Source organism: Poecilia formosa, unplaced genomic scaffold (genome assembly GCF_000485575.1).
Source record: "Poecilia formosa unplaced genomic scaffold, Poecilia_formosa-5.1.2 Scaffold160, whole genome shotgun sequence".
NCBI classification, from domain to species: Eukaryota; Metazoa; Chordata; class Actinopteri; order Cyprinodontiformes; family Poeciliidae; genus Poecilia; species Poecilia formosa.
The window spans coordinates 665,238-680,150 of NW_006800099.1; the positions used below are offsets into that span (position 1 = coordinate 665,238).

At 42.7% G+C, this 14,913-nt stretch overlaps 1 protein-coding gene across 15 annotated transcripts in view; it reads right to left on the bottom strand.

The window, feature by feature from the left end:
- The window catches only part of tnika (TRAF2 and NCK interacting kinase a), a 65,568-nt gene that overhangs the window by 12,443 nt on the left and 38,212 nt on the right, over positions 1 to 14,913 (bottom strand). For 5 of the 15 annotated variants that reach the window (XM_016677690.1, XM_016677692.1, XM_016677691.1 and 2 more), the window contains exons 11-20: positions 12,659 to 12,725; positions 12,344 to 12,542; positions 11,378 to 11,470; positions 9,780 to 9,866; positions 7,851 to 8,051; positions 7,095 to 7,649; positions 3,122 to 3,286; positions 2,540 to 2,782; positions 1,440 to 1,546; positions 1,108 to 1,223 (exon numbers count right to left, since the gene is read on the bottom strand). In XM_016677690.1, coding sequence (XP_016533176.1) covers positions 1,108 to 1,223; positions 1,440 to 1,546; positions 2,540 to 2,782; positions 3,122 to 3,286; positions 7,095 to 7,649; positions 7,851 to 8,051; positions 9,780 to 9,866; positions 11,378 to 11,470; positions 12,344 to 12,542; positions 12,659 to 12,725 — 1,833 coding nt within the window. The remainder of the gene's footprint in view (positions 1 to 1,107; positions 1,224 to 1,439; positions 1,547 to 2,539; positions 2,783 to 3,121; positions 3,287 to 7,094; positions 7,650 to 7,850; positions 8,052 to 9,779; positions 9,867 to 11,377; positions 11,471 to 12,343; positions 12,543 to 12,658; positions 12,726 to 14,913) is intronic. The other 10 variants (XM_016677696.1, XM_016677697.1, XM_007564505.2 and 7 more) reach the window with 5 other exon arrangements.

Genomic DNA, 14,913 nt, shown 5'->3' on the forward strand with positions numbered 1-14,913 from the left:
CTTGTTGAGGGTTTCTTTCAACAATAGCTTTCCTCTCGCCGTTCTTCCATAAAGACCAGGTTTAGGAAACGCACAACTAAAAGATGTTCTGTGGACCATTACTCCTTGGCTACTTCCTGCCTGCTTCTCTTTTTCAGAAATGTTCTCTTTTACAGGCTGTAGGTTTACATCAGAGGTTTGCAGCATTTACAACCCAGAGGTCATTCCTGTCCTTGGGCTTGCTGAATAAAATGTGTTGAAATCCATAAAAGCTACATGACCCTTCGAAAACAGAGAGCTTCTCGATTTTACAAATACTAACAGTAAAAAAATTATCTAGTTTTTATTTTAGGTGTCCGAAAATAATAAACTCAAAATTCTACCAGAGAGAACAAACACAATTCTTAAATTTCAAAAGCAGCAGTTTTTGATTTGGAGACTCAAACAGTCTGAACAAACAAAACAAAATAAAGAAATCATGGCACCATAAATGTTCACTGGACTTACACTACTTTAAATAACAAAATTAATTAAAATATATATTTTTTGTTTTTCTTTGATCAGCAGAAGACAGAAAAAAAATTTAAAAATCCTGGTACATATTTGATTTTACAACAGGTGAAACTGCTCTGCACAAGGCTCTGTATCAGCTTAACTATTCTGACCTCGTCATTGATTTCGTTCTTGCAAATATTTTCTTTTTTTGAATTAATTAATTTATTTATTTACCAAACTGTCCCACAGTTCTTAAAGCTTGCATGTTGTTACAAAATGCAGCGACTTATCTGTGCTTCGTCTTATCACCGCCTCTGTGGTAGACAGAGATCTGAGCATGCTGTGTTCAAACCGTCCCTCTGGCCCTCTGTTTGACACGTCCCCATGTATCTCCCTCACTCATTTCCTGCCCCGTATCTCTCCGTAGGCCGTGAGTAACACAGGACACATCAGACAAAGCTGATCGGAGCACAGCCGCAACCGACAACATCCTGCTGAAAGCCTCTGAGAGTTAAGTGGATGTTTTGTTTTCCGTCTGCGTTTTCTCAAGAAACCTTTCGCTCACGCCAGATTCTCTGCGACCCTCGCCGTGCAGCGCAGATGTGTGCTTGTATGTCTGCTCCTTTTAAATACCTTTCCTCTCGGACGAGCCTCCCTGAGACGAAGGAGAAGACGACGATGACGAGTTCGAGGACGTTCTTTGCAGCATGGCATCGAGGGAAAGCTCCGAGCGGCGCAGATCCGGATTACTGGAAACAAGGAAGGAAGCCGCACGATTGCTTTGTTTCAAACTCAACATCATCAGAGAGAAAAGGTTAAAAAAAACCCCGAATAAAGTCAATGAGGTTTGGTGGGTCTCCTTGTCTGATTTCTACCTGATTAGAAGGAACATATTAGCTCTTTTCACACGGTAAATATTTTTTTTTGGGGGGGTAGCTAAGCCAGTTTTCTGTTTCGGTCTTTACCTGGCCCGTATGAACTGCGAACCGGAGCGAGGGCCCAGACCCACACCACCATTTGGGGAATTCTTTCTAACAAGGGCTGGAGAGATGGAGGTAGTCCTCTGGGGAACCTGGACAATAAAACCACATACACACAAAAAAAAAAACCATCATGAGATGCGACAATATCGCTTCTTCTACTGGACAGAGGTTGTAGAAGAATGTTTTCACACTTTTTCCACATTATAAATAAACACAAACTCCACATGTTTTATGGGACTTTTATCGACACGATGTAAGGTATCATTTTTAAACATGGTAAAAGAAAAAAATATTGCAAATACAAAGCAAAAAGAACATCCTTTCACTTTACATCTGCAACTCTGAGTATTTAAGATGCCTACTTGCTTTCCACGCCTCCCTCCTGAAGAAAAGCATCTTCACAGCAAGCAAGCTGCCATTTCACCCTAGGGACAGTGTGTGTATGAGTGTGTGCGTGCGTGCGTGCGTGCGTGCAGGCAGCTGCATTTACTCCAAGGAAAAGAAGGCCGAATACAAATACTTGCATGCTTTAAATCTTTATCCTAAAAAAATTTCTACTTTGTGTTGGTCTGTAACATTCAAAAGTTTTTATTTTAATATAAAGGCTATATGTAGGTAGCCACCCGGGGCGGGCCAAGAGGTTAGGGATGGAAAAATGCCATATTCAGAATTGATCTATTTAAAAGATTAGTCATTTTTGCATTTAAAAAACTACTATGCACGTGTGAAACACCGTAGTCATGCTGAATCAGGCAGTCTAGTCTAAGGCTTTGAGATGACAATTTATTCACAAACTGCCATTGATAATATATTTTAAAAAAAAGTTTAAGTTTAAAACAAATGCGAGAAAGATGGTAGAATGTGAATCTGTTGTCAGGAATAGGATAGTCTGTCTTTTCATCACTGCTGCTGCAGGCTTTGCTTTTAAGCAGCAGCATCATGTTTTTTTGCAGAAACAAAAAAACATGATGAAGTGTGAAACATAAGTTAAACAAGAAAAAACACAATTCAAATAAATCAGTACTTCGCAAAATTATAAACAATCAGTTATTTTCAGCCTTTAGTAAATAAGGATTACCAACCCTGGGGGGGATGTCCTCTTCCCTCAGCCAAGCGGTCCTGTCTCGATCTCGTTCCTCCCTGCTGCTGGTGTGCTGCTGGGGTTCTGGGGTGTCAGAGCTGGGGTCCGAGTTCTGACGGGGCGTCTCGGGCTTCGGCGACGCCACGCCAGCCCCCTCGCTCTGAGCCGAGCCCGTCTGGTCTTGGAGAGACGGGGAGCCGGACATGGAGCCGGAGTGGGCCTTCACGGGAATGAGATGGGCCATCTGTGGCGAAGTCGATGAACGGAGCGATCGACGGAAAGCATGCCAGTAGGAGAAGGTTAACAAGGTGGATGGAAGGAAAGAACAGCAGCAGAATGTAAGTGTACGAAAATGGATTGAAATGGTATTGAATTGAGGCATGGAAAAAAAAAAGAGAAAATGGGGGCGGGGAGGGCAGAAGAAGAAGACAGAAACGTTAGACAAATTACTAAATCAGATGTTGCACAAAGCTTTTAAGGAAATAATGCAAACAGGGAGCAGCAAGGTGTGTAATAATTTGTATGCGAGCACATGAAACACTTATATGACTCTTTCTGCTCACACGCACACAGTCACACACACCTGTGGTTCAATGGAGCGGTGGATGGGAGGGGTGCGGGTGGGCTGCATGCCTCCGCTGCTGAACGACTCGGAGCGGGGAGGGAGAGAGGGGTCGGAGATGCGGTGGGACACTTTGTGCTGCAGCGCTGGCGAGCTCTGCCTGTTCATCTTAGATCGCTCCTCCACCTGAGACAGGCCACATACCACAGTCACTCGCAGCACAATCAATCACCATGCTTCACCCACCGCTGTTTGTCACCCACCCGTTTTCCCCATGCACCACCTCTGTAAGCCACGAGACGCTCTTAAAATCCTTCGGTTTTTAAAGGGACAGCATCCAGAAGGTGGGGAACTCAGCCTGGTTTTTCCGGTCGTTAATTACATATCTCGCACACTATGCCTCCAGGGGATTCTTTGCAAGACTTGTTTTCCTTGCCGTGCCTGCCTTAATGTCATAACATCGGAGCAGATTTTAATCTCAACCAGAGTTCCACAGAAACACTTGTTAAAAGTTATGCAAGAGCTAAACTGACAGCAGGAATGTGACCAATGTGTCGCCATCTTGTTTGGATCTCAATCAAAGCCAACTGCCAAACCTAATTTTATTTTTCATATACTCTCCAATGGGCATGAGTCTACTTTCCAGGATCAAATGTTTGAAAAACGTTAAAACTTTATGTTACAGTTGTGTCGTGGAAGCCAAAAAAAAAAAAAAAAAGATCACCATCCATCACTCTTTTTAAGCTAACACTATTTTAAAATTACAACTAGCGTGACAACTTGCAAAAAAGCCAAATGGAGCACTAACTACCACTTTTATACGTTTTATACATACAGCATCCAAGCTACCAGTATCAAACCGCAAGCTAGGCTGATAGCCAATGGATAGCTAATAGAAGCTAGCCACAGCCTCACACCAAATCTCACTTCACTGGAAGTCAGGCTTGATTGAAAGCTAATTATATCCATATAATTTGTTACCATGTTTAGATATTTCAATTGAAAATTTAAATCCAATCCAATTTAAATTCTTAATGGAAAAAAAAACAAAACAAACAAACAAAAAAAACAAAAAACAAAAAAAAGATCTATCCCCATAATGAATCGACTGCATAAGAAAATTCTTCAGATTGTTTCCAATCTTGGCTTTGCTTCAGCCTCTCATCCTGAGCAAACACAGGCCGCATGCGTCTCGCCCCACATAAGAGCCGAGGAGTAAAAGAGTCTTGTGGCTGACAGAAAAGGTCAACAGTGATCCCCACTCTCCTTTAGCGAGCTTCGTATTCAAACCATGATAAAGAATTTGAATTTGTGGAGGAGCAAGGGTCACAAATGCAAATCCATTTATCAGTACTCTAAGTTTCTAAAAATGTATAAAAAAAAAAAAGAAAGAAATGAAAGCATTTTAGATACACTACATATCTGTGTGAAAAAGGCAGAAAGCTCCTCTGAGCAGTGTAATCAGATTAGCAGATTATCTGCTGCGCTGCAAGAGAGTCTCCAGGGAAAGCTCCCAGCTGCCAAAATCACACCCGGCTACTCCAAACAGTCGACTCTACAGCAGGTTAAAGGCTGAGTCATGGCTCGGCGGGGCATAGTTTCAAAACCTTATAGGTAAAAACACATGTGGAGAGAAATCGATCCCTTTCTGAGGCTTTTTGAAATTTCACACACAGTTTTATTCACAACAAATGATTAAAAACAGTTATTAGACTTTTTCCTTAAATTGTTTCCAGGTGCTTTTTTGATGCAGTTAGTTGAGAAGTCAACAAATTCAGAAATGGTCCACTTGTGTGTGATGTAATCTCAGAATAAATGCAGCTGTTCTGCAGGTTTATAAAATAAATCCTGAATGCAAGTGCATACCAGCCGTTTTCACATTTTTGTTTGTCGAAACAAGATACAACCATATTATATTTTCATCTTCACAGTTATGAGAGAATTTGTTTTTGTTTAGCTTTTATAAAATCCACCCCAAAAATACGCCGAGGTTTGTGATTGTAACCTGACCAATTTTGAAAAAGTTACACCAATAAGTTTTCAAGGCAACTATGCCGAGCTGTGTCATTTCTCAAGCCAGCTTAAGGGAGTTGGCTATAAGGAAGTAGACGCCCTTTGCCATCTCTCGAGGCGGAACAGCTGCCGCAAATGCAGTTAGCTGTTGGTGTGACACGTCATTATGAAGGTAATAAAAGAAACAACGTTCAACAGTGGAAAAAGGGACACTGGAAAGAAGTCAGTGTTCCTGCTTGTCTTTGAAAACGACAAGCAGTGGAGGTTAGTGTAAGGTTGACTGTCCTACAAGAAACCGAGAAATTGCTGTTAGTAGAACAAGAAACAAGCTTTTGAGTAACTCCGCTAAACTCTTTACCCAAAAACTTCTTCCTTCTTCGAAAGAAAACAAAGGGTATTAATTCTGGACACTGCTGAAACCAAATAAGAAACCACCAAGAAAGGACGGAGAATGGGCTTGTGAAGGATCTGTTCGATTCTGTTCTACAGAGCAAGTCCACCACCAATTGGCCTGCACCAGTCACCAAAGTGGAACCAGTTTAAGTGCTTTACTGACCTAAAAACATACTGGGATGGGTGGGAGTTCCTGATGACATCGTGCCCAAATGTGTGTGTGAAGAGGCTCACTGTGGTGAACTTTTGTGATGGGGGGATGAAGGTGATAGGGGGATAGTAGGGTAGAGCGTAAAAGCTAGTTAGAGATCGGGTCGATGTCAGCCTGCATCTTAAATTCTGCATCTCGCCTCTAAAGCTCAGGTCCAGTTTAGAGCACTTTATTTTTTTAAATATAAAATATATACAGCGTATTTACATTATTTTACACGTTGCCTGCACATTTCTCTTGGACTTCTACTTCTGGGAAGAATGGTCAGCCTTAGAGAATTCAGAGAGCGCGTTTGGAAATTTGAATTTTAAGAAACGAGAGAGGTTAAATCGAGAAAACGTCCGTGTGGTGTGAAACGACAGCAACATTAAAGGGTCAAGGAATACATAAAATTAATCACGTAAAACAGAAATAAAAACGTGAGTGAGTGAGTGAGTGAGTGAGTGAGTGAGTGAGTGAGTGAGTGAGTGAGTGAGTGAGTGAGTGAGTGAGTGAGTGAGTGAGTGAGTGAGTGNTGAGTGAGTGAGTGAGTGAGTGAGTGAGTGAGTGAGTGAGTGAGTGAGTGAGTGAGTGAGTGAGTGAGTGAGTGAGTGAGTGAGTGAGTGAGTGATGTAATCGACATGCATTTTGGAGCAAGGTACTCCAAGGTACCCTGCTCTAAGGTTTCCTAAGTTGACAGGCCTAATTGGGACTCCCAAAGGCGAACTTTGGGGAAGTGCTTTTAGGAGGGCGATTTCCACCTAGAATGTTTGTAATGGCTTTACCGAAGCTTGCGTCCTTAGGAGACGAGGGATTTGTTATGTGGCGCATAACGTCTCCAGGAGATGGACTCCTGGACCGTGATTTCGGGGAGAAAGGTGAGTGACAAGGGGAGTTTTGTTTCGATGTGCGAGGAGAGAGGCCTAGCCAAGAAAATGGCGACAACGGAGAAGAGACTTTCAACTGTTCGGTGGAGCGACAACGAGGCAGATTATTGTCTAACTCGAGAAACTGCCCAGGGACAATGAGGTGATTGCCACTGGTGAATTCGGTGGAGTACGAGTTTCTTTTTCTGTCAAAATTTAAAAAGCCGTGTCCAGGGAAAGAACGCGAAAGGGGATCTACTTCTTCACTGTCCTGGGAAACCAAGCGTGTTCTCAAATTCTCATGGCTGACAGCATTCTTCAGATTTCTTGCTAAGGGGTTTGAATTGGCATTTTGGTGTGGTTTCAAGTGTTGTAGGTTGGAAAAATCGTTCTGCCAGCGCTGCTGCGAATTGCCTGAGGACATGCCAGATGCATTTGTCAGGTGGAAAGGCTGTGAACTGCTTTCAGGGTCTACTTCTATATCTAGTCTACGGCAAGGTGAGTGAACTCTCCGAACGGGGCGCGAACTAACCGATAGGCACGAGTTAGAAGAGGCTCCAGACTGTGGAGTCTGAGTCTGTCCCAAAGCCTGGGTAGGAGGCTCAAGAGCTCTAATATTTGATTCTGCAGATCCAAGTGTCTCTTTGGGCAGTTGCCTGGCTCCCCCCATCTGATTTTCTAAAGGCCCTTTGCCAGCACTGTGTGCTACTGACATACATATTTTCGGGTGCTGTGGAGTTTGGGACAGTCCTGAAGCCTTTGAGTCTGCAAAACTAGCCCGATCATTGGGTGCCTGCTTGAGTTTCCCTCTTGGATTCTCGAAGGCCCCATTGCCAGCATTGTTCTTAATTTGGTTCTTAATCTGGTTCTGATTTGTGACCCGTTTATCTTGGGGTATCCAGTCAGCTGCTGAAACACATATTTCGGGGATCTTCTTGTGGGCTCTTCTAATGGGTTTTTCAGAGACCCTGGGTTCTCCGAACGATTGACTTCTTTGTGCTTTTTGAGGGGCTTTGTTTTCTCTAGAGGGCAGATTTTTAAGTGCTTGTGCAGATGGTTTACCAGGAGCATTTGGCTGCTTCTGGACCTAGGAGTCAAAGTCAAAGTCAAAGCACAGTCAGTAGGAGTACAACAAGCATTTTTTTCTTTATCACGGCAACATTTATTTTGTAACATGAAACGTATGATTAGACAAGTCTCCGGGATAAACCATCATCATCATCTTACTTCATGTCATAAACACATAAAGAACCACTTTCTAAATCCTGCATTCCTGGTTTCCGCTTACCTCCTTAGCCCAGGCGGGCTTGTCATTAGGATGACTGGCATCCTTGAAGTGGTACAGCGGTTTCTTTTCCGCTTGCCTCCCCTCCTGCTGCTGCTGCTGCTGCTGCTGTTGCAGAGACACCAGGTAGGCTCTCTCCTGCTGGAGCTTCATCTGCAGGAGTTCCGCCTGTCGCTGCTCTATGATCTGCTTTCGCTTGTACTCCTAACGAAAGAAAGAAACGGGGACGAATGAAAGACGTGGTATGTTGCTGAAGGGCTAAAAGACAAGGTGGTGGGTTGGTGACAGAGTCACAACACAACAAAATGTCTGGAAATGAGGAATATAGAATGAAGCAGGCTGGGCTACTTGCAACGTCCGCATTTACACTGGCTGTCAGAAGTTCACATATGCTAATCACTGGTATGAATCTCATTGAACTGCATGTTAATTTAATGTTTGGGTCCCAAACTCGGCCTGGGGTCTCTCGGCTTTGAGTATGCATAACCCGCTCGTGCGTGCGTTCTGTCTGGCTACTCCGTCTTCCTCCGATAGTCCAAAAACACGACTGTTCCGCTAACTGCTTATTTGAAGATGACCCCTAAGTATGAGTCTGCTTGCGTGGTTGTTTGTCTCTCTGCAGAGTGAACCCTGCCTTTTGCCCAATCACCATCGAAGAAAGGAACCCGTCTACCCCTAAACGTAAACGCAACGCCATCAGCAATTGAGACGATGCCAAGCATCAAATAAACCACTGGTCCAAAATCAACACCTTCAAGCAACAGTGAAATGAGGCACACATTGAGCTGTTTACCCAAAAATTAGAAGAATCATGCTTGGTGTGAAGAAATCAAAGACTGAACAAGTTGTCAAGCAAGGTGGTTGACAAGCATCTGTTTTATTGGCAGTGGTATCCAAAACTGCGCGAAACACTAAAATAACAGCTGCCTGTCAAATCAACAGCCAGATGGTTGATAAAGAAACACACCTTCTGGATATTCTGCCAAGAAAATGACCCCAGAATTTACATCTAATCTAGCAGGATGTGTTGATGAATCATTTTGAACCTGTGTAGTTTTCAGAAAATTACGCACATGGTTCAAATGTTGCATTAATAGCCCAATGTCTGACATCCATGCCAATAATGAGCATACGCCAACTTCTGACCAACATTGTAATTTTCTATCTGAAATTTCCAATGTGTTTGAGGTAATTAAAGACAATTTCTATCAGTCTGAAACATTTTTTTTTACAATTTAGAATGAATAAAAGAAGCCAGAAAAGCAAACAAGAGAGAGTTTTGCAGTGGAACAGGAAGCAGTCCGACTACTGACAGCATAAACATAATAAAAGTTGAGATTCTAGTGCAGGGGTGGCCAAGTCCAGTCCTCGAGAGCTACCATCCTGCAAGTTTTAGAAGTATCCTTACTCCAACAGACCGGGATCAGCTCTACAGAGGCCTGATAACGAGCCAGTCATTTGATTCAGGTGTGTTGAAGCAGGGATGCATCTGAAACTTGCAGGATGGTGGCTCTCGAGGACTGGACTTGGCCACCCCTGTGGGATCATAGTTCTGGCTTGTGGAGTTCATGCTGGTAGGATCTCAGAACCTCTTTTTTCCTCAAAAATACAGAACAGCAAATGTAGTTCAATTAAAGGTAAAGATATCAAGTGCTGTACAAGAATATTCCGTTCTGTGTACTTCCTTTGGGGTAATCCGTCGAGATCCAACCAACTTATCACACATAAACATGCAACAGTTGATTTCAGTAACTCCAAAAGCAAGAATTCACATTGGTTCACACACATTTGAAGCTAATGAGCTCAGGGGCTCAGAGTGAGGTTTCCCTCACAGTCAGTTTGCTGCGTTCAGCTGTCACCCTGGGTGCATGCAGCGGGGATGGAGATCACACGCCACAGATGAGGAGCCTTAATGGAGGGACTATAGTTTACCAGCAATAATGCCTGTTCTTGTAGGAGCTGCTGCTGGAGAATCTCTAACTGTCTCTGTTCCTCCTCCAGCTGTCTACGGATATACTCCTGAGCAGCATGTTGGCACAGAGAGAAAGACAGAAATTGAAAATCTGGAGAGAGAGAGAAAAAAAAAACTCACAGACGGAGCAGGAAGGACCGGGACAGGGAAAGAGAGAGAGAGAGAGAGAGAGAGAGAGAGAAAGAGAATCTCCTGAGTTGGCGTTCGGAGGAGAGATGAGATAAGAGCAGGTCCGGATCAAGTAAAGACGATGATGTCTTCAAACACCTGCAATAACGATGCTCAAAAAAAAAAAAAAAAAGCCGACAACAGATAAAGGGAGATACAGTTTCAAAGCAGAAAGGACATGAAAGAGAGCAGGAAAGTAATAAAGACAAAATAGAAAGATACACAGAAAATGATTTAAAAAGGAAGTTACACTTCACAGAAAGGACAGGAAAAAGAGCCACATGCAGCTCTGGAAAAAGTGAAGAGTCCTCTGCACTGAACCCCATTGGAAACCTCCTGGTTATTCCACAAAAATATTGATTTCTGAACCGAGTTAAAACATTATTATTGTTGTTTCTAAATGAACATTAACTTGTTTTCTTTGGATTATTTGAGATCTGAAAGCTCTGCATCTTTTTCATTATTTTGGCCATTTGTCATTTTATGCAAATAAAGACTAAAATTTTTCTTGGAATTTCAGAGACACGTCGTCAGTGCTTCATAGAATAAAAGAACAATGTTCATTTTACTCAAACATTTACCTATAGAGAGTAAAATCAGAGAACCTGATCGTTTTAAGTGATCTCTTAATTTTTTCCAGAGCTGCATATGCAGTACCTAGCAAAAAAACATTCAAAACTTTTTACATGATCACCACAAACTTCAATGTATTTTATTATGATTCCATGAGACAGACCAACACAAAGTAATGCAAAATTGTAAATTTATTTATGTTTTTGTAAAAAATACCCCCCAAAATAACTGACATACAAAATGTGTTTAGGTCCACTATTATGCATAACCCATAAATTAAACCAAGCCATTTATCTTTATGGATGAGTTAAAAGAAGGCTATAGTAAGTCCTGTTTGTCACAAACCAGGTGATCTAGAGTGTGAAAAAAAAAAAAAAAACTTGTGCATCACCCAATTCCCATTGTAAAGTACGGTGGTATTATGCTGTGGGACAACATATTTTCTTATTTCTTAATGCAGAAATGTGAGTCACATGTGATAAGGAGTTGGACGTAAGTAAATGCAAAGCAATCCAAAAAGATAAAGATGTAAATATATGCAATTCCTCAACATAAGCATCACACTTCACAATTATACACTACTTTGTATTGATCTGTCACAAAAGTTAATACACTGGAGTTTGGCATTGCTACTTGATATGTATTTGTGCTTTTCCAAAATTTTGCACATCTGATATAAGCAGAAGAGAAGCCTCTTGGTGTAGAAGCGTGGCATCTGCTGCTTCCAAAAACTCAAGACGGCAAACACAAGACCTTCAAATCCACAAAATCGAGCAAGCTGGAAGTCAGAAAAGAATCCATTATTAAAAATGTGAACCTGTTCTCTGGCCGCTTGCCTCCTCTCGTCCTCCCTTCGGATCTTCTCCTGCTCCTCAAACCTTTTCCTCAGCTCACGCTCCCGCTGCTGCTGCTGTTGACGCAGAACAGAGTCACGTGAAGGTTCACATAAAGAACTTTGGGTTCTGTACAGAGTTTTAAAAATATATTTTCTAAACAAAAATCCCAAAATCCTAGCCAAGAAAAGCTACAAAACAGCATCCCACCCTTCTGCTGTCAAAGTTTCTATACAGCTTCTGTTGACGCATTTTACATTTCATCTAAAAATATGTAATGGTGAAATTTCCAATGAATTTATAGCAAATAGTTCTAGTTTGCAGGCTCCATATCAAAAGCCGGAAACAGAAAGGGAGGAAGGAATCAAGGAAGCAAGGAAAGAAAGAAAGAGAAAAAGATAGAAAGTAAAGACACTAAGAAAAGAAGAAAGGATGCAAGGAAAGAACAGAAATAGGACAGAGAACGGAGTACACCAGGAAGGAAGGACACAACATTTTGACAGAAACTCATTTTGTTTTTCCCTTCTAATCCGCAGCTGCAAAAAAAATTGAAATAAAATCATTAACATTTTCCAGAAGCCAAAGGAACCCTGTGCCTTAACAGAAGCTCCAACAATAGATTAAAGTTGGAGTTGTGATCTTTAGGGGCTCTCACACACTGGTGCCCTGGGAGGAATCCACAGAGAGCACAGAGATTAAAGGCTGAGGACTTATCCTCCCATAAGCCTGCTCTCTGGAACTAAAGGAGGGACGCTGGCGGGGAAAAAGCCAGCGTGTGAATTTTTCTGCTCTTTTTCCTTCCCTCAACCGAATCGGCTAATTTGCAATACTCAGGACAGGAACAAAGAAGTTTATTTCCAGCACGCTTCAGCTTGAGGGATCAAAGGAGTGATGCGCCTTCGCCGCAGACGAACGCAACCGAGTCGCCCTCTCGTCCCAGTCCGTCTTACCTCCTCCAGCCGCCGCCTCTGCTCCTTCTGCTCCTCGATGCGCTTCTGCCGCTCGGCCAGCAGCAAGCGCTTGTGCTCGTCGTTCTGCTTCTGCTCCAGCTGCTGCCGCCGCTGCGCCTCCGAGCGCTCCTTGTTGGCCTGCTGGAGGCGCAAGAAGTCTCGCCTCAAGGTCGACTCCCCCGGGACGTTGATGATGGAGCTGGGGGTGAGACGGCATCGTTTTGAGAGTCAGTGGAAAGAGATCCCGAGTGTGCGGAGGGGTGAGGCCGCGCAGATGGTTTGGTAAGTGTGTGGATTTGAGGAGGAAAGGCTGACCTTGGTTCGCCTTTGTCCCTCTCTTCGTCTTCCTCTTCGCTGCCGCTGTACTCGTACTCGGTCTCGTCTTATGAGAGAAAAGAAAAAGCGGTGTGTGAGAAAAATCGAACATGGTATTCACTTTCAGTGATTTTTTTTTTGGGGGAGGGCGGGATTTTAGATAACAGGGTTGACACGTGGAAGGGAATAACTGTGGAGTAGAAGATTTTTTTTTTTTCTAGACTTTCGAAAGGTTGACCAGGAAGCAGATCGCTGAGTTTCCAGGCTCTTCTTCTCTGCAACTAAAACGTATAAATGGATCGAAAGGACAACGTATTCTTGTATTTAAATTGGATTTTGTATTGCGAACTGTCGTCGCACGAAGGAGCGGAAATGAATTTTTACATGTAAAAAAAACTAGAAAGTGTGGCAAGCATTTGTATCCACACCCCCACGCACTGTGATACCTCTAAATAAAGATCCACCAATTGTCTTTAGAAGACGTCTAATTCATAACTTCACAATTGTATCTCAGTACAAATACTAAGATTGCTGAATTTAATGTAGAAATTGATTGCAGACATCAAAAGCGTGAATGGATTAAGTCAGACGAGTCAGAGATGCTTGAAAGGTTTAAAGTGGTGCATTAATCAGAGATGCAGCCAAAACAGACGACGGCCACTCTGGAAGCTCCCGGCACAAAGGATCACAATTCATGCATGAAAGGGTTAAAATTACCCAAAGTAAACCAACTGAATTCAATAGAGAAACTTCAGCGAGACTTGAAAAGTGGAGTTCTGACTGAGCTGGAGATATTTTGCAAAAAAGAAACAAACATTTCAGGGACATACAGATTAGTGACGAGAAAAATTTATGAATTTCCCTCCATTTCACAACGATGCTCTACTCTGTGCTGGTAAAAAAAAAACAAGTTAAAGTTTGAGGCTATAATATTACCAAACCACGAAAATCTGAAGAGGTTTGAACTACAAGAAGGTGAGAAAATGTAATAAACAGCAAGAGAGGAAACCCATTTCGTTTCGTGTCGTAGACGTTCCACTTGAATCCCCCCGGCTCATTACCGGCGTCGGCATTCCCACATTCTCATTTGTCTCCGAGGCACTTGTCTTTCTTTTTTTTTTTTTTTTTTACTGAGCTCCTTTGAATAAGAGCGCAAATTGAAGTTTTAACGGGTGCAGCGAGGTGGAGAACATTAGCCGGAGAGCCCCTTCAGTCCAAAGGGGGCTTTAAGGCATAAACGCTTGTCGAAAGTGGCGAGCTCTTCCTCGCTACAGATCCACATGTGCCTGTTCTCGGGGTGCGACGGTGCGTCGGCTGGAGACGTTTACGGACTGAAACAGCGGCAGGATGGTTTTATACGAAACCCCCAGTGGAACGCTGCTCCTCGAGGCGGTTAAGGTGGGGCTGTTCTCTGCGTTGAGCTTATGTAAGATTAGCTTCACACACATATCTGTGACTTTCACCTCTTGCTGCCAACTGAAGTGCGATGGGACTGTGTGCGAGGCTATAATTGGACTTCTTAAGAACAACTCGTGTTGTTTTTGATGAATGTCTAAGCTCATTGTGCTCTTGGAATGCGTTTCCCTCTGGCAAAGTGTTCGGCATGCTGGCAGTCACCTCGTCAAAACAAACGATAAAAAAAAACTGATGTTGAATCTGCCACATATAAACACAACTTCTTGCAGTGATCCACGCAGATTTATGAGTTGCGTTTAAAATTCTAGTGACCCATGAAGATTGTATCTGTACCATCAGCAAAAAAAAAAAAAAACAGTTAAACAACATGTTTGACTGTTTGAGCTACAGAATGCGATTCACTCAATGATTGTTTCATTGGAAGAGCCGCGCCTCTGATCTGTCTGGAGCTCGTATGTCTCTAAATGACTCCGCAATGCACACACCAGTAAAATGAGAAAGAAAATGAGTGGAAAAAGTTGAAATTGTCTGTACATTTTCTGTAATCCACAACAAAATGCGCCACTAATGCGGTTCTGGCAACAAGTTATTCATACCCCTGACGGATTTAGATTGAAAAAGCGTTTGTTAAGTTTGTTTCTGATTGGAAATGAGACAGATTTGCCTTGAAAGACTGCAAAAATTAAGAAAGCATTTTTTTTAAATTTCACTACATCACATGCAACTGCACTACAGCGGTCAGACCGCCTGTTTAAATGCCGACCAGCTTTACTGCCCGTTTCCACTGGTATTTTCATTTTTCTTTGTAGTTGGAGAGTCTCCGAACCATCATCCTAATC